The sequence below is a fragment of the Protobothrops mucrosquamatus genome, unplaced genomic scaffold (genome assembly GCF_001527695.2).
Source record: "Protobothrops mucrosquamatus isolate PMUCROS unplaced genomic scaffold, P.Mucros_1.0 scaffold12, whole genome shotgun sequence".
Lineage (NCBI taxonomy): Eukaryota > Metazoa > Chordata > Lepidosauria > Squamata > Viperidae > Protobothrops > Protobothrops mucrosquamatus.
In genome coordinates this window covers 1,803,029-1,823,384 of record NW_015386399.1, presented here as the reverse complement: position 1 = coordinate 1,823,384, position 20,356 = coordinate 1,803,029, and the positions used below count along the sequence as shown (strand labels likewise).

At 34.9% G+C, this 20,356-nt stretch overlaps 1 protein-coding gene across 1 annotated transcript in view; it reads left to right on the top strand.

The window, feature by feature from the left end:
* The window catches only part of SKAP2 (src kinase associated phosphoprotein 2), a 126,779-nt gene that overhangs the window by 91,027 nt on the left and 15,396 nt on the right, over positions 1-20,356 (top strand). The window contains exon 10 of the mRNA XM_015810593.1: positions 11,579-11,662. Within this exon, the coding sequence (XP_015666079.1) occupies positions 11,579-11,662 (84 nt within the window). The remainder of the gene's footprint in view (positions 1-11,578; positions 11,663-20,356) is intronic.

The window sequence follows — 20,356 nt, the reverse complement described above, 5'->3', positions numbered from 1 at the left end:
TTCCCATAAGGAATAATGTAGTGAATCACAAGACAGCTGACACTGACAAGTTCTAACTTATGAGTTGAGTATCAAACAAATGATGAGTACCAGGACAAAATTGAGTTGAGTACCAAATTCAATGAATTGAGTACCAAATTTAATGAGTTTCAAAGCAGTTGAATACCAATGTACCACTGTAAAAGAAACTGGAGCAATTTGGGGATGAAGTACAATGACTACTCTTAGGCTGTCCATATTACCTGAATTATAAAAGGAAGAGTGATTTTTTTTAAAAAAATGATTGATTTTAAATTGATTTTTTTTAAAAAAATCAGATGATATTTTAGTAAGTAGTACAGTATTGTGTTTGATTTAAAGCTGTGTGCAGAACTTGTGTTTCCTCAAAGATCCCCCATCCTTAGTTGCACTGGCTAAATGGGATTTGGCCTCCTGCTTTAAATCTTCTGAAGAGTTTCTCCTCTCTATTATAACTATTATAACATTGATTTTTGCATATTAAAATAGAAATTATTTTGGATTGTGCTATTTAATTTAGAAGCAATCTGTAATGAGAGGAACTACTAAGCATTATGTTTCCAAAATTTTGCTCTGGGTTAAAATAAGTAATAAAATAAGTAATCTCACTACTAATACTGATAATTTTTTTCCTGCTTTGAATCAGCCAACATGAAAGTAGTTTTGACATTGATTTGCAAAAGCAATATAAGATGGTTAAGTGAGAGATGTTGGATGCTGATGCAAGAATGAGAAACCAATGTTAGAGAATCTTGTCATGCTAGAGACACAAAAGTAATTTTACTTATGTTACAACCTTTTCATTGTTGACTTCATTTCTGGCAGCTGTTACTCTTTAAATGCTTTGCTTAGTCATGAAGGTATTATTCATTATGTATCTAGAGTATAATGTTTTGCTAATACTTAGGCAAACAAAGCTGATGTCTTTCATGACCATAGTTTGTGATTAGGAAGTAAGGTAAAGAAAACATTCCTACACAAAGTATACAGGTCATATTGTCCCCAGTGAAAGGTTACCTCATAAATATTAAATGATTGTATTTGTGTGATTTTATATTATGCCAGTCATCTCTTTGAGAGAATTCTGTAATCAAAAGCCAATATCTAAATTATTGAAAAGATTTCAATAAGTGTAGTATTGTAGAAACATTTCATAGTCATAAGTGTAAAAACATTTTATAGTCCTAGGATGAGTGCAACATTTGTCTTTAATATCACATATTTTATAACTTTAAAAGAAAATTCAGTATTATACTGTAAATGCTGGTTAATGATAACCAGTCAAACTTTCCTTATGGTAGAATGATCTATAGCAGTGAGGGTGGGTTGGAGAGAATTCCTGTGCATCCTCCTCCTCAAAACGTATTCCAGGCAATTAGATGTTCTTGAACAAATTTTAGCAGGAAGTGCAAAACTATAGGGAAAGCAAGAGGACTTCTTACTGTACAAGCAGAACTCTATTCAGGGAACATTAAGTTTTGTTGTTCTTCTATAGGTACAGAAATAACTTAGAGGGTATAAAAATATTTTATGGAACTTGTTAAATGCTAAATTGCTCTTTTCCATTTATGAATAATGACCATAAAGTATATTAATAACAGGATGGTATCCAGATCAGAGATTGGTGAACAATTGGAGCAGCCTTTAGCATGTATATTCCCATAACAAATCCTGTGAGTTTTTAAACCATCTCAGCTACTGTATACCGAACATAAAGTATATTTTCAGAGATGGAGACTCTCTCTTCCATGCATCTCTTTATTCTTCCAAATAGCCTGGGTTTTTTTTAAGTGCACCGCTTACAGATAGGTAGCATCTATAATGTCCTCCCATAAGTTACAGATTATTGTGATAGATTTGTAATCTATATAAGACTATCTCTGATAGACCAGCTCAAAAATTACAGAAATGTACATGTTTTAAAGATCTTTGGATAGATCAACATACTCTATCTGTATCTATTTAAGCACAATAAGAGTCAAGATTAACAGCCTTAAAAGAGTCATGGATCTTTACAGTATGACGTTTGAATGCCTATGGTATCCAAACATATTGCATCTAAATTCTCCTTGTACATTTCATGATTTCAGATCAATTCAGCCTTTTTTTCTCTTTTTCTACTTTTCTTTTCCTCCTTTTTTTTCCTTTCCTTTCCTTTCCTTTCCTGTCCTGTCCTGTCCTGTCCTGTCCTTTCCGGGAACCTCCCAAAACTTCATCTCTGATACTATTTTCAAAGTAGCTTTCCGAAATAACTGTCATGGTTAAATATCTTTCTATTGTTAAATCAGAAAACTTGATTGCAGTTTATGATTTGAACACACTCACATTTAGTTTCCACGCTGCTTTTAAAAAGCATGTTAAAAACATTGTTTGATACTAGACAATATTCAATATTGTCTAGTCTAGTCTAGTTTAATATATTAGTAATTAGTACACTTGCCTTTTTACACAGAGGTATTTTTATATTATAATTCTTAAAACCACACTCACATAAGAACGTTTGTACATAATTTTATTTATTTTGTACCTGTTTGTCATTGGTTGAAGCACATGTTTCTTTTCTCCTGAGATGTCTCCAGAAAACTGAGTATTATTTTTATTAATTACTTTTCTGATCTGGGTCTGCAATTTTGGAGGTTGTGTCTTTTGGCAGCTATGTATGCACAGGTACATTTATGTATATGCAAGTAGGCTATGTACACTTGTTCAGTTGAAATTGGCAATCTTCAGTTACCAGATGGGAAAGCAAGACATTTCCCCTCTCCCCTTTGGGGATTAGTATCTCTTCCTGCTTCTGTTTTTTTCATCTTCTGCCTACAGAAGTCTAGTTTTGTTTCATTGAAGTGCTAATTCTGCACATGTATTCAAGTGTTGATGCTGGTGTGTGGTTTAAAAAAAAAAAGAAAAATAGCTGAGAGGGGAAAAGGCCATGTGAGTAGGAAAATGTCAAAGGAGGTTATTTATTTAACATATGGCAATGTTCCATTACCAGGAGACTAGAGATAGTCCTCGACGTATGAGCACCATTGAGTCAAAAATTTGTGTTGCTAAGTGAGACATGTGTTAAGCCTCATTTTATGACCCTTCTTGCCACAGTTGTTGGGTGAATCGGTGCCGTTGTCAAGTTAGTAACATGGTTGTTAAGTGAATCTGGTTTCCCCATTGACTTTGTTAGTCAGAAGGTTGGAAAAGGGGATCACAGGACCCCAGGAAGCAGTAGACATTAAAAATACGAGTCAGTTGCCAAGTGAATTTTGATCACGTGACCATGGGAATGCTGCATGGGCCTTAAATGTGAAAATGGTCATAAGTTCCTTTTTTCAGTGCTGTTGTAATTTTGAACAGTCACTAAATGAACTGTTGTAAGTCAAGGACAACCTGTTTAGCGCTGTTACAAAATATTGGCTGCTGCTGATTGCCAGTCCATTCTGTTCATGCTCGTGAGCTAGCCAGAGGGTATGGCCTAGCTCCACACTCAGAAGACGTGATGGCATTCTGCAGTGTCATCCAGGGCCAATGTCCCCTCACATTCAGATGTCACATTTGGGTAGGTCTGGCACTGGTTGAATTCATACTGCCGCTCGAAGTGTTTTTTTCTTACTAAAATGGTACCTGTGCATTTATTTGTCTGTAGCATGCTTTTGAACTACTAGGTTGGCAGAAGCTGAGGTAAGTAATAGAGTCCAGGCTGTGCTAGGACTCTAACTGCTGGAGTTCAGATCTTTTCTAGTGTCATTAAACCACTGAGTCATGGCACCTGGACTGTACTCCGGTTGAAGAAGTAAAGGAAGTGGATACTGCAACCCTTGTTACTTTTCATAGTGGGATCTGAAATATCCTTTTTAGACCTCCCATTACAGGGGTTGCATGGGGGCACAAAAGACAGACAGGAGAAGCTGAAGGGCCTCCTAGTTTTCCTTCCTGCCTAAAAATAAATAAATAAATTCACTTCCATATAACGACTTGTTCTCTTATGTACCATCAAGTGCCATGTGTGACAACTGTATTCTTTTAATTTATCCATGTTATGCTTTATTCTTCCAAAAAAAAAAAGACCTTTTCTATTTTCACCTATTACCTGTGCATATTTTTAGCTTTTTAATTTAAGCACCAAAAGACTGAAAAATTTACAAGCCAATTGGAGGAGATAATACAGGGTATCTGAAATAAGGCTTTAACATTAGAAATATGTTTTTAAAGTAAAGCAGCACTATGCTGTCACTCAGTAGCTGTAGCCTGCAGGTTTTCAAGGCTTTTTTTCTGCTCCTCTTAGGATTTTCTCATGAATTAGTCATGGTATTACATGTTAGTGGCACCTTGGTTATCTAGATCTTTGGATTTTGTACATATCTTTGTAGATGTGAATGAAAAGAGTAATGTTAATATTCCATCCTTGGGTTCAGAAATGTAAAACTGACTGTTAAAATATTGGAAAATTCCTCTAAGGCAGGGGTGTCAAACTGCCGGCCCACGGACCAGACGTGTCACGAGGAAACTGCGCCCACCCCATTGCTGGCAATGGGGAAAAAGCTCAGATACGACGCGCGATGTCATGTGATGTTGCGAGTTTGACATGTCTGCTCTAAGGTCATGGTTTACTTCTATCTGAAAAAAAATACCATATTAGTTCTGTTATCACTCCCTTAAGCTAATCCTTTGAACTTTATTTTATTTTATTTGGTATCTTAGAAATCACATTATGACCTCATTTTGAAAGAAATGCTAAATGCTGATTTAAACTAATGATTTTTGTGTTAATGGGGAGTTCTGGGAGTTGAGATGTACATACTTAAAGTTGCCAAGATTGAGCAACATTGCTAAAAAAGAACGTGAAAGCTATCTTCAACTAACACATATTAAAAATGCCCAAGAGGTATAATCCAGTTTTTGCAAGCAGAACTAAAAGAGCAGTGTTTCAAAAAGAGATGTAAAACAGACATTCCTTCTCTGCATTTGTAAGTCTTGCGGAACTTAAATGGTACAATCTGAAGTGGAATGGGGAGGTTGAAATTTTTTGGTTATTCTATGGCACAGGTGTCAAACTTGATTGCATCACGTGACAAATTGTTATGTATTTTACATGTGATTTTTATTTAAATCTGTTTATAATTGGAAGAGGGAGGTTGAAAAATCATTATTTCTCATCTGTGTTCATTGAGTGTTTGGCATAAGGATAAATGAAAAAGGTGTTTAATATAGCTTTTGCTTGAGGTGTATATAAGTGGCTGCACTATATGTGTTCTCAAATTGTGAAGGATTCTCTGGTTTTGTGTGTGTGTGTGTGTATAATGAAATTATATACTTTATATTTCATTTCTGCTGACATAAACTTATCTTCTACTGCTTTAGATTAATAATGCTGGGAACCAGTCCTCAAAAGTAATTGCTTACTGGCACCACTACAATCAAATAGTCATAATTCAGTGACAGTTATTTGAGATTACAGTTATTTGAGAAGAGTGTGCAGTGTCAAATCTGCATCTTTGTTTTTCCATCTTATGTCAAAAGCTTAAAATATTGTTAGGAGAAATTGTATACATTCATTCGTGAAATATTAATTATTCACCATAATACTTACCTGTTATGCAATGCCTTCATCAATGTTTTTTTCTCAGTTTAGTATGTATTGGGTCAATTATATTGTGGGCACATGTCCTTATTTTTGCCTTTCTTGGATAATAAAAGCTACCAGATGCTAACAAGTATAATTACATCATGCCTAAGAATGGCATCAATGAAATCTCAAAAACACATAATAACCTTTCTGAACACCTTAAACACCACAATTGCATTAGCTGCCATCATAAATAGAATGAAAGGGTAAACAAAGGTGCTTTTCATTAATTCAAAATATAATAAAGTTATTGAAAGATTGCATTTTCTACAAGACCTCAGGGGTCACCTTATCTCTGTCTTGGCATATACTACACTTCTCTTGATAAGAAATAAAGTTTTCTTGGTAGCAATGGACCACTCTCTGTTGAGGAAACCTGGTAATTTTTAAAATTTATACAGCCCTTTTATATTTCAGCTGTTGATGGATTGGGGCTTTAAAAAATACAGTATGATTACTTACTACTGAATTGTCCTTATTTAACATTCTTGACTTTGCTTAATTAACTTTGTTTTACCTATGTTGAACCACATTATTATATATGGAAAGTCAGTTCCCATGTGCTCAGAAATACCCTATTCTGAGTTCTTCTTATTGCTTTTTTAAGAGCTATGGTATCCTGCAAGGCCAAACAAATTGAGGTTAAGTATATCTGCTAGTTACCTATGATATCCATGAGAAATTTGTAGATTTCTGAAGGAGGGAGCAACGTCAATCATCTGGAAATATAATGTTTCCTGAACCTCTTTATATCCCAAAGATGAGAGAAAGAGAGAGAGAGAGACACACACATAGAAAAATCCTTAAGAATGTGGCTTTTGATATATACCTTATGCATTTAAGGCAGTTAATAGTCTTCATGAGCTCAAGAGAATGACATTTGTTTACATATACCTACATATACCTACATATGCATATACCTACATATATACATATACAAATGGTGTACTCTTCTTCCATAAAATAATTACTGAAATTAAAAAATGTTGGCATCTCTTCCAAAAATGTTATTTTTTCCAGAATGGAAAATTATAACTATTATAAAACAGTTACAAAAGCCTGCTCTATGTTGTGTGACTTTAGCATACTCAGTGAATACAGGTAGTCCTTGATTTACAACTACAATTGAGCCCAAAGTTTCTGTTGTTAAACGAGACAGTTAAGTGAATTTTGCCTCATTTTATGACCTTTCTTGCGACAGCTGTTAAGTGAATCACTGCAGTTATTATACTAATAACATGGTTATTGGGTAAAATTGGCTTCCATATTGACTTTGTCTGTCAAAAGATTGCAAAAGGGGATCACATGACCCATATGTGTCAGTTGCCAATTGTCTGAATTTTGATCACATGAATATGGGGATGCTGCAGTGGTCATAAGTATGAAAAATGGTCATAAGTCACTTTTTTCAGTGCCTTTGTAACTTTGAATGGTCACTAAACAAATGGTTGTAAGTTGAGGACTACCTGTAATCAGAATGTCATTCTCGGTATTATTTGAATAGAAGCATCCATATCAGTGTGGATAGAATAGAAAATGTATTTAGGGTGTGTAAAATTATATAGAAAATTGCATTGCAGAGGGTGCAAAAAGAGGTAACATAAACTCAATTTCTAAAAACTTCCTTGTAAGAACTATTTTGATGCCTATCAATCTGGAAAATATTATGGAATCATTGCTCCAGATAGTCTTGAATTTGAGATTTGGGACCATATTAAATCTTCCTGAGAATGTTTATCCTGTCAAAATGATTGCAAAAGAGCCGGATAAAACCATCCAGGAAATCAGAAAACTCGGAAGAGCATCTGGGGATGTGCAAGTTCTTCTTTCCTTGGTCAGAGTCAAAGCTAATGATTCACCTGTCAGAAAAACAGTGGTAAAAATAGGAATTATGGGACGATAGCTAGGTAAAAAAAACCAAGGCTCATTAGGAAAAAAATGTCAGTGCTCATTTCAAGTTTACCAAGTTTATCCCTCCAGATTCTGAGAGAATAGATGAGTCAAAAGTAGAAGTTTTCAAGCTATGGATATTATTAGGGCTGTGAAAACGAAACACTGCCTCCCAGTAAGAACCTTATACCAGCTTTCAAACATGAAAATGTTATAATTTGGGAATGCTTTGGTGGCTCAAGACATGGACAACGGCCACCATTAAATGCATTATATTGGGAACATTTCTATAGAAAAATAGCAATTGAAGCTGAAGTGTTCATACAGCAAAAAGTGATTCCAAACATACATGACAATTTACAAGAGACATTTTGGGATGGCCCAGTCAAAAGTCCATACTTAAATTTTATAGAAATGTTATTGCAGGTCTGAAATGAATTGAAGTAAGTGGTCCAAAATTTCTATACAGCAGAATCTTTCAAATTCCCTTTATATATTAGCAGTCATCTGGCAACAAGAGGTTGGTTAGACACTGCTGACTTTTGTAATATTCAGGATTTTGGCCCTGTTATCTACCTAAAGTGTCTGGTCTGTTAGTCTTCAAAACAAGAATGTTTATGATGGTTATCTTGTGTCTGGTGCTCCAGATACTGCACAGTATGCTACGTCATTCTGCTGCTGCTGCTGCCTACCTCCTTAGATGGTCATGAAGAGGCCCACAACAATGCTTTGGTAGAGTCTAAAAGATGATACAGTATATTTACTTCTACAGTTGAAACAAGTATTGCATATTGAACATGCTGAGATCACAGCTTACAAAGGATGCACGCTCCTTTACTAAGAGCATGAAATTATCAACAACTAGCTTTCACAGAGAAACTAGTCTTAGATATCAACAGAAAATGTGACTGTATATCCTAGTCATTTTTCTAATGTGATTGGAGTAATCACTTCTCATATTGAAGAATTCCATAGTGCAGCTGAAAGGCATGTAAACACAAGCTGCTTATTTGCAAGAAGCTTCCAGATTTGCAATATGATTGCTATGGAAACTACATAATGAAAATCTTACAACCATCTGTGTGCTTTGATGAATTTTACTGCATAGTTCAGCTGTTTTTGTTTACCATTGTTGAAGTATTGAGTAGAATATATTCACCCACAAGTTCGCTATCTGAAGTATTAATATTGTTTAGTGACAGAGCGTTTCCTAACTAATGTAGCCCAACAAAGTGCTTGTTATTAATATGCTATTAATTAGGGCTAATGTAGGTATTTTTGTGACAGGGATTAGAGCTTTGAATGAGAAGGAGATAGAAGGACTTAGTTAAGGACTGGCTTATCCACCAAAAGATTATTTATGTTATGGCAGAAGTGCACCATAGAAACCAAATTTAGACAATTTTTTATATCCATTTATTTGATGTGTTCTGTTTTATCTATTGAACGTGATGTGTTCACCTCTTTGAGTGTCCAGAGAAATTCCTCAAAGCATATATGTAATTATGCAAGCAGTAAAGAAAGGAAATATGATATGGGAAAGCTTAATCTTATAATTAATTTATTTAAGGCGTCAAAAAAAGCTGCTGTAATTATTTTCTAAAGTTGGATGAGAAGATTGCCTTTATGCATACAAGCAGACAAACATTCTTATGTATTCTAAATCTATTATAAAAATCAAAAAAATGTATATACAGTAAATGTTTAATTGACAGCATATAACAAATAGGAAATAACATATGGCTGTGAGAATAATGCCCACTAATGGTTGCTGGGTTGCCTAGACTAAATTATATGGAAGAATGTTTTTGAAAGAGCAGATTTCTTAATTAAGTGCAACTAAAATTAAGTATTGCATTGTTTATCATTTGCCAAGACTGTACAGTAATAAATTGATAAGAACAGCTGGCATCATTGCTTGAATGCCACAAATAAAGTTTGTCAACATTTTTAGCAGCAAAAATGGTCTTTTGCAAAATGCTGCAAATTTAATAATGTTTATCAAGTGTGAATTATTTAAGACTGATGTCCACTGGAACAGTGGATTCCCCACTGGACATCAATGGATCTGACTGTTCATGAGATGTGACTAAGGAATGAGAGTTTGATGTCCCTGACAGTAAAATAGAAAGATTTTTCAAGTCTTGTCAGTGTGCTTGATTAACATGTAGCATGAGGAAGCTGTTTTACTATTCTGCATTTTCATTGCATTTTCCTTTGTGTGAAGTGAGGCTATTTTATCTAGACAAAAACCTAATCTGGCAGGCTACAAGGTAGTAGACCTTACTATGGTCCACCCAGGAAGTTTCATTGCTAGACATTGCAAGCTGGATTTCCACATTAGATTAAACATGCTGACCCCAGCTGAACAATCAAGGAATCACTAACTATTAAATGAATTGTAAAGTGAGCACACCCAACCACATATTGTACTTTGAATATTATCACACACACTTATTGATGTTAACTTTCTTTTAAATGGACATCAAACCATCTGGTCTGCCATAGTCAGAGCCCAACTAGTTGCTAAGAGAGGCAATCAAATCAAATTAGATTAGACAAAGTGATACCATCTGAATTGTAATATTCAGTCATGTTATTAGCCTCTAACTAAATTGTTGTCCAGAAATTGTGACACGTAATACTGTTTGTTGAAACTGAATCTAAATTGTGACTGGGCTGTTAGTTACAGGAATTGCAGCTAGGTGCAATATTGTAATGATAATTAAGCCATCCTCAATACTTACAGGTGATAGAGTGCTCCTTATTAATTCTAAGTAAAAACTTGTTCATAATGATCAGTAAAAACCGTACAGTTACATAAATTGGTAGATTTCTGGAATCAGATGCACTGCTTCTAAAGTATACCAATCTGTCACTCTTTCTAGGTAGTCCAGACAAGAAACCAATGTCATGACTATTGATGCTCTTATCTGATTGTTGCCCTGGCTGCAGCTCTTCCTCCTCCTATCTCTCAACAAAATTCTCACAGACCATTCTACAATCCCACATTTATAATAACCTGATAATTGCATACTTTGTGAGTCCTGTAATCTACAAAACAGCATTTTGTGGTTAGAGTCAGCTGGTTCACAGATTTTCTCAGCACTGATGTTGGACTTTTTCCAAGTATTTCAGTATATCATGCACAGACTGCTTTCAAAGTGGAATCAGGTGTAACCACAATTCAGTGTAAGCAAATTGTGTGATCATGCCCCATTAGGAGTAGAACAGTATTGGGTCTAGATGGATAAAGGAGAAGTCACTTGAATAACTGTGGTCTAAAGCTTTTAGTGTTTCATTCTTGATGTTGAAGATTAGCTTGTGTTGATTTAATTGTACAATTTGCAGCATGGCAAAGCTTTCCATACATATTTATAACTTAAAAGAGAAAAAAAGGCTGCAAGTATGTCAGTTTGATGCAGGGGTAGTCTTGCCAAGAGGTAAATTAAAATGACCTGATTCATGCAGTATTTTAGTGAATAAGAAATTGGTGGATTCAGAAATTAATCTGATGGAGATGACCGTGAAGCTGGGCCAAACTCTGAACTCTGCTTTAGGCAGCAAAATGTCTTGGGCAGCATTGTCTTAAAGTGCTAGTGGTTATCACCATGTAAGTAGGTAAACTAAAATAAAATTTTGGCTTTGGGAGAATGCTCTAGAAAAATAACCTTAGAGGACATATATGGATTATAAGCAAATTCAAAGAAAAGAACTATTGAAAACTTCCAATATGTTGAACTCAGCTCCACAATGAAAATCTAACAACATGTGTAGGACACCAGATTTGGGAAGGCTGACCTGTTGGCAATTAAAATCTACTTTCTATCTTTATAAAAAACAAATGGTTGTAAATATGCTATGTATGTTTTTTTATTCAAACTGTTGGTGTTTGTAACTAAGGGAGAATGGCAAGTGTTTAACACAGTTTTAGCCTCCAACATGTTCTGAAGAGACAAAGTGTGCACAAATGAATTATTTTCTTGGTCTTTTCTGAATGATCTAGGACTAAAATAGTTTAAGCTAACTTGTTTGTTGAACTTATTGTATTTGCAGAAGAAGCAGCAACAGTAGCTGAAATACCAGGAAAGAGTGAGGAACCAACCAAACAAAGTCAGGATGCTGTAAGCAGTATTTCAGGTATGTTGGATATGGTGTCTATATTTGCTTTTGAAGACTTGCCTTCCCTCTAGCACAAATAAAGATATTTGAAATTCCAGAAGCTTAACCATTCTCCTATGGCACTAAAGCTGAATGGGATTTGGTGGAGGGCAGAATCTGAATAGCCCCATTTAGGATGCATGAAAATTGCTTGAGAAGGATTTATAAAGTAAGCCAATTTATACAAGGTATTCCTTTCTGAATTACTTTGTAATGACTCAATTAGCTTTCATTTCTTCACAAAGGAGATTTAGCTGCATAAATTAGCTTATCATCATTGAGGATGTGTCACTGCTAAAGGACAGTTTATAGATACAACATGCAGTTGCTGTCAAACCTATAAGAATGTAATATAGACATCTGTGTATACTTTGTGCTTGAGCAGAACAGACTTCTGTCATTCAGAGACTAACAGGGGACAACAAGTTGCCCAGGGGACCAACAATGTAGACATCTCTGAAAAGGTCATCTTGACACAGGCTCTGACAATCGACCCACAGCTCTGTCTTCTTTGATAAAAATCAGATAAACTTAAGACCACTAATTGATCTGCAGCCTGCTTAAATGTTGGCCATGCATATCTTCATTGCATATGATTATACTGCAGAAAGCAAATGAACCAGCCTAAGAAATGCCAGGGTCCAATGACTGCAGAAGGAAAGGTGATGGTGGTATGAAAATTAGAAGGGAACAGCACTACCCAGGAATTGTAGTGTGTGTGTTGGGGGGGGGGTCATACTTTCTTTCATTTGTCTTGGCAAGTTGCTCTGGTTAATCCACACTTAAAAAAGGAAGTTGGGGAACTGGATCAGATACCTTAGAACAGAACAGCTTTTCTTAAGGGCATACTAACATTTGCTTTATTGGCATTGCCATTTAGATACTCGGCTAACTTTTGGATTTGGAAATCCAACATTTATTCCTTATCAGAACACCTCCAAACCCCAGACATCAGCTGAACGCCTGGTGTGCTTTGTTACTGTGTCCTGAAAGAATGAACCTGAGGTTATCTTTTTCGTCATACTTGCTCCACATCATTCTTCCACTGCTGTCAGAGAAAGGGTGGATGAGGAGTATGTTCAGGAAATTTCTTCACTGTGCCCTTCCTGTTGTAGCATGTGGAAAGGAAACAGGCCTGACTTCCACCCTCTGGCAGGAAACTATATGAACAGGTTGTTGTGGACAGTTTAGGCTAATGTTTGCTGCAAAGGAAACAAAGTTTTAAGTCATCAGATCTTGCTCTTGGAGGGACCACTACAATAGATTGAGTAATATTTCTTACCATAGAAAACAGTGGGATCCTCGAAACCTTTTGGTAACTCGGCATACATTTACATTAACATAACGTCAACTGGCTCCATTTCAAGGCCATTAGAACATGAAGCCTAAAGTCTTTTCAGAAATGAAGTAAAACACCATACAAAAATATTTAAGCATCACCTAGAATTTTTGATGCTCCTCACAGTATTGTTATTTCTTCTCCTGGAACACCATGGTTATCCACTTTGCCTCCCTCTAAAAGTACCAAAGGTTACTTTGTTTAGATTCTGTGTATTCAGCCAATAGAGGATTGCCTTGATTTCAGTAGATCTTAGTCTGTGTAGGATTGAAATTTCAGTGAACTATAAGCATGAACTGGTGAACAGTATATGTCACTCTTTTATAGGAAGGTTGAGTTAGGTAATAGTCTGTAGTCTCTGGGCTTTCTCTGTTATTTATATGGTTAATCCAGATAAATTTCAACAGTTGGGTGTAAGTTTCTAGAGCAAGTAAATCTTGATAAATGGTGTTACAATATATTCAACAAGCTCAAACTTAAATGCAGCTTGTTGGTTTGTTTTAAACAGTCTTCATTATATCCTTTTTACATTTGAACTTAGCAGACATGTCCTGCAGCACTGAGCTATCTATTTGTCAATTGGGATGGCATACATTAATTGGACAGATTTAAAATATAAGGTCTTTATATACTCTTGGATTCTTTAGGAATATGGTGGTATATCTGACCAAAAATCCACCATTTAAAAAAATAGCGAGGAAGCTCACAAACCAGTATGATATGGTAGTTTTTCTGCATTATATCCAAATGAAATGGGAATACAGCTCCCAGAATTTCCACAAGCATGGCCAAAGGCTAAGGATTTTGGAAGTTGTAATCCCAGCACAACTAAAGACTTCAGGTTGGGGAAAGCTGTGGAGAAAATGTGTTGCTTGGTTCGGGGGTGAATGCTCTATGTGTGAAAGTCCACCTCTGATGAAATCGAACTCTTTTAACTTTAATAAATTGCTTGGAGAAGTTCTTATTGAAAAAACAGTATTCAAAATAAGTACTACATAAATGTATCTGTCCGTTATTGCCAATGGCTGCTGATGGATTGGCCCTTCATTATTTGTCTAATCCCATGTTAAAAAATCTAAAGTAGAAGCAACATCTTATTTTGCCCCATCGTCTTCATAATTTCTACTGCTTTGCTGTTAAAAGCAGATAGGTAACCAGGGCCATGTAGAATAAATAGACTTTGTAATACTTGCAGTATGGATTTTGTACTGTTGCACTGGCTAACTAAAATAGGTTTGCTTGTATTTTAATTTGCCTTTTTGCTCTTTTTGTTTCTCTTTTAAATGTTTTGTTAATAATTGGCCATTAGCAAGAAAAATGTAAAAAGCCTTTCTTTTAGAAACCAGAATCTTGCCAAAGTGCTTGATACATTGGAGGTAAAATAGTTTCATTTTCAGCTAACAAACAAAGCAAGTATTGGAACCTAATATATCTTACCAATACCCATGTTGATGTTTCTCCTTGCAAATATATTTTTTATTTTTATTCAGAATACAATGCTCTTTTCAATCCTTAGGCTTACATATTATTATGTCTAATTTTTTGTGATGTAACTGCACAGATGATTTCTCAGAAATCAATCGACTTTTATGTTGAAATTTCTTGGTTGTGCAAACTACAATTTCTTACCTCTAAAGCAGTGTTTCTCAACCTTGACAATTTTAAGGCATGTGGACTTCAACTCCCAGAATTCCACAGCCAGCATCCACAGCAATTCTGGGAGTTGAAGCCCACATGCCTTAAAATTGTCAAGGTTGAGAAACACTGCAGTCTAAAGGAAATACTTTTTAATTAAAATGTTTCAAATAAATTGTAAATTAAATAATCTTCCTTATTTTGGCTGCCTAATCAGGGTCCAGCATACTGAGGCGTGTGTGTGTGTGTGTGTGTGTGTGTGTGTGTTTGTGTGTGTGTGTAAATGTTCTTCATTCTAAGTATAACTATGTATTTCTATTACAGTCCTGTAATCCTATAGTCCTTCTTCTGCATGAATTGAAAGCCTTAAATACCATAGTTTACAGACAACAAATTAGTTTATATACATGGAAACAAAGAATTGGTTGTTACGTTTTTAATAATGGAATTGTAAGGAGAAGTAGTATGATGCTTACTAGCAGTATATCTAGATTGCTGTCTTAAAATGACCAAAATCCTATGAGAATGTCATATTTTTATTTTTTTTCCCTCTTGTCAGTTTTTGGGCAAGAAAACATGAAATCTGATAAGATCTTAGTTTCTTAAAATGAAAAAAAAATCTTTTTAATGCGTATGTTTTAGCATTTAGAGCATCACATCAAATTATACAATGCCTGAAAAGATTGCTGACCCTGTTTGAAAGTAGTGTACATTTCAGCATTTCTCAAGTAACTGCAGCTGTGATAAGATAACTGTAGTTGGATTCCTTCCAACTCTTCTAATTCCTTATCCTGTGCAAAACTTTAAAATGTTGAGTCACCATATCAGAAGCTCCACAAACATTCCAGAGTGCCCATTTTTCCCAACCATCGGTAGACTGACATTCGTCCAAATATTATGCTAATTACAGCTGTTGCAGAAAAATAATATACAACCAAGCTTAATTTTTCAGCACACAACGTTGAAAGAGTGACCTATCTGTATCATAAAATATTAATGTTTTTGTCTTAATATTTTTATGAGCTGACTTTTAAAATTAAGTGGACATAGCCATATTCTTGAGAGCATCATAATAATTATTTCCCATCATGAAATTCACTTCGGGCAATAGTTTGAACGCTTCAAATAACCTCTGTCTCCAGAAAGCTAAACATATAATGTTGTACTCTGAAGAGTGAATTGATAAAAGATATTTTCTTCCTTTTCTTTTTTTGTTGGGGGGGGGGGAGTTTTCTGTGTATCAGATGAGCTTATTCTATCCTTATTTAAGAATGTGATTCTTTTTTTTTTTACATTGAAACTTTCCACCCAAAATAATTGGCATACAGTAGCTTCTATTTGGTATCTGTGTGGTACATATGCATACATATATAGTACATAGCCAGAAGATATGAAGATATCTTCTGGCTATGTACTAGCAATACTAATCAAATTAGAAAAAAATATAGAATGAATAAACATGTGGCATTTGTAGAAAGTAAAAGTATATCTATAATTTATTTTATTTATTTATCACGTTTAGAAACCGCCCATCTCCCTCACAGAGGGAGTCTGTGTGATGTACAGTTAAAAATATCAATATAAAACTACCTCAGTCTTTTAAGTCATATAAACTATTGTTCCATTCTCTTAGTTTTAATGCAACACATTATTTTGGCTCAATAAAATAATAAAATAATATATAATATATTAGATTCTTAATATTCTACCATATAAGTGCCTTAGAGAGTTAAATATACATAAAAGAGAATATAAAAAGATATTCAATCAATATTAATTACGCTTTCAAATGTTATGGTTACAAGCATTACTAATTACAGTATTTGAGATTTAAAATCAATATGAATATGAAATAAATTTTTAAAAATGAAGGAAGAGCATAAACAAAATACTTGATTTACAATAATAGTTTCACCCTTAAGGTAAATTAATTATTATTAAACTCTCCATCATGTTTTTGCATGGTGTGTGTGTGTGTGTGTGTGTGTGTGTGTGTGTGTGCGTACACATACACCTATGTGTCTTGACCAACTAGTAGCATCTTTCTTTTTTCTTTTTCTCTTTTACTTTAAACTGTACTCATATCTCTCCTGAACAAATCTGTCTTTGGACTGGAACGCTGAAAAAAATGGTTATGTCTTCATGTGCCATCTTTTTCAGTTCAAGCCTCTGAGACTACTGCACTTTGCTTACCTGGGCATAAACCTCATTAAAATCTAGCACTTACTTCTGAGTAGACTTGCATCTTCCTCTTGAAATCTTGCTAAAGATAAAGAAGCAGCATGATACCGATTAACCTTCTCACACACCATCTGTCCCTTTTGCTTCCCCTCCCAGACAGGCATACATATACACCCACACTTCTAGTGTGTTTGTACTGTTAACTGGTTACCACAATTCAGGGTGTAAAACCCAGCTTTTACTGTCTTAATAAGCATTTATATTACATTGTTGCCTTTGGTCTAGTCAATATTTAGGCCAGGCATCAAAAATAATAATAAACAGTCTTTCTAACTTTGCATGTTCCATATATGAAACTGTATTAAATGGCTCAGAGCAATTGCATTTTACATTAATGATAATAGAAATATATAATCACCATTAGATTTATAATCACATTTAAGGCTGATACCTATCTGAATTAAAGTGATTGTGTGGTGCTCTTTTAGGTTTGCCATATCGCAATTCCCTAAATGAAGGCAGCCTGCTATGCATATTATGCAAATCCCTGTTTCATTATGCAAAGTAAGCATTTTCTACCAATTGCTTTGTGTTTTGCTCCTGGCATATGTCACTATGTTTGAGGAAGGAATGTTGGATGCCAGGAAAGAGTCATTTAAATCATCTTACTGCTTTCCTCTGAACTTGAAAGCCAAAATCTTCGTACTGCTTTTTATTTATTTATTGAATCTGAATTGCATCGCAGGAAGGCCTCCGTTACCTCTCCTCCCCCTGTCCATTTTCCTGATTGAAAATTATTTCCAGACTAATTAATTCCAACAAAAAGCAACATATAGAAATCATGTGACCCTTTCTTTTGACAGATGGAAACTTGAAAGTTACTCTAACATTTAAGTTTTGATAAGAGACTGATGGCATTAATATGTTTATACACAGAAGATCCTGTTTGCAGATCTTCTGCATCACATCTGGATTGACTTCAGGAACATGATAAAGCATAATGGGAAGAGATGTCAGAAATGTTAACCTACAAGAAATTCCATGGAGAAGGATGTTATTTTTCTCCTCCCAAATTCTTGGCAGGTTCTTATCAAAAACTTGTATGTTTAGAAGGAAATAATTTACAATTAGCAGAAATAACATTTAGAAAGCAATTCCAAGGATGTCTACCTAGAACAGTATGTTGCTTCAACTGGAGATTTTCAATAAGAAAATAAAGTTGTGGTTTTTTTTAGATTGCATAGATTTTGAATCAACCCTGGAACAAGTCTAATCCATTTGTATTCAGATAAATGGTCATTTTAACATTACAAACAATAAGCTATTAACAATTTGCAGATCAAGGTACTTTATACAGAGGAAAATGTTGAATCACCTTGATTTTATTGTGAAGCTATTGACCACATTTCCTAAATCAAAATATTCTTTTTAAAATATTGACTATATAGAATCATAAGATCATAGGCCTGGAGTGGGTCTTGAATCTAGCACAAACTCCTGCTCAAGCAAGAGTTCTTTCCTCCAGCGATGGAGCACCCATAATTCCAGAAGGCAGACTGTTTCATTGGTTAAACATTCTTCATAACCTGTTTCCAACATCCCAAAATCTGTTTATCTGTCTCCCTCAAGTACACATAGAAGTTGAGATGGAACTATTAGAAAACATCTGTTAGTAGACTCCCTCCTCAGGCCCTTTCAAGTAAACTACACATAAGAAAAAGCTGTGTTGCTCCAAAATGAATTAATTGCTGCTTGGAATCTTTTTTAAAGTTTAAAGAATGAAAAGACAAACTCCTTTCTAAGGATATTAATATCAGGTGAGACTGGACACTTTGGACTCTAAATGAAGATAAGAGAATAACAGGTGAAAAATGTGCTATATTTCTGCTATGTGGGAAGGTTATCTTATTCATTGTGCTATGAATTAGATGTCCTGGTTAGAAAGAAAAGAATATAAGCATGGTAGCCAGAGTGATTCCTTGGGTTACAAAAGTGTTTCTCAATCAATCCTTCACATATTCCTGCTAGAACACAGAAATCTAGATGGAACAAAAGCTCAGTAATATTATTCCAACATTCCTAGTTGGGCATGTTGAAGAATGGTCTTGCAGCCATTCCACCTTAGAGGGATCTTACTTCTTGTTCCTCCTCTACTCATTTGAGTGACTTCAACCACCTGCAAAGAAAAGCTCTCTACCTCAGTATTTGTATCTGTTGCTTTCATTGTTTTTGCAAAGAGATGATGGTTAAATCAGACTTTCCTCTCCATGCTATTGGGGATATCCTTTTCTTTCTGCCTACTCTGCTTTCACAGTGTCTTTTTACCCTCTTTCTTTTTGCAGCAGCTTCTATAAGAAATGATTTCCTTCTGCACTTTCTCCTGTTGCTCTTCTTGCTTCTCAAACTCTTTTGCAAAACAGCAAATGTCTCTCAGATTCTCTGCTGTGTTCTGTCAGCTTTTTGTCAGTCTCAGCTTTTGACTTTGCCTTCAAGCAAAGAACAGGAACTCTTTTATTTATTAGTTTTATATTCTGCCTTTCATCCAGAAGCTGGAGATGGCATAGATAGCACTCATTCCTCTTTCCCCCAATCTGAGATAGGTTGATCTAAAATAGTGTTTCTCAATTTAGCAACTTTAGTTTTTGTGGACTTCAGTTCCCAGAATTCTCCAACCAACATGCTGAGAGCTGAAATCCACACATCTTCAGGTTGCTAAGATTGAGAAACTCTAAGACAGAATGAGTGGCCTGAAGTCAGCCAAAGTTTTCATGGCTTAGGATGGATTGGAAACCTGGATCTCCATTCCTAGTCCAACACTTTATTGATGCACCAAGCTGGCTCTGTTCATTATTTTTGTTTTTTGAGAGACTTGGGTTGTTCAAAAGAATGACTTTAAGATACATATTAAAAGTTGAGAGCCAACTTTTAGCCCATGCATTTGCTACAATACTAGATGATGTAGAAATTCTGAGGCTTCAGGAAATGCTAATTAAGATCTCATTTAGGAAAATATGCATATTATTTGATATGAACATGATAATTTAGATCGCCTTTTCTGTGTTGTGATCTGTGTAGAAAAAATAATTTATGGGCAGGAGAAAATTAATTTCATTTGATTTCTTTTTCATTTAAGATTTAATACTTTTAATATGACTATCCTCTCACTGAATACTTCAATTTTCTCTTTAAATTACAGCTTTATATCTTCAAGAAAGTGCCTGGGATGTACTAAATTTTGAAGTGGTTATTCAGGTTAATAAGGGTTATTTTAGATCTCTTATTTTTTATTTTTTAGTATTTTCTCGACTATCCATTTGACTATATGACTTGATAAAGATGATATACATTTAAATCTTACTGCTCCCCTGAACATATCAAAGTGGCACAGATGAGAACAGGCTGCTTCTTCTTCTCATACAATCTTCTTGTGAGATGCTTAGGTTGAGATTCAGCACTGCACAAAGTCACTCACTGACCTCTGTATAACTAGTAAGAATTTGAAACTGTTCAGTGCCCTA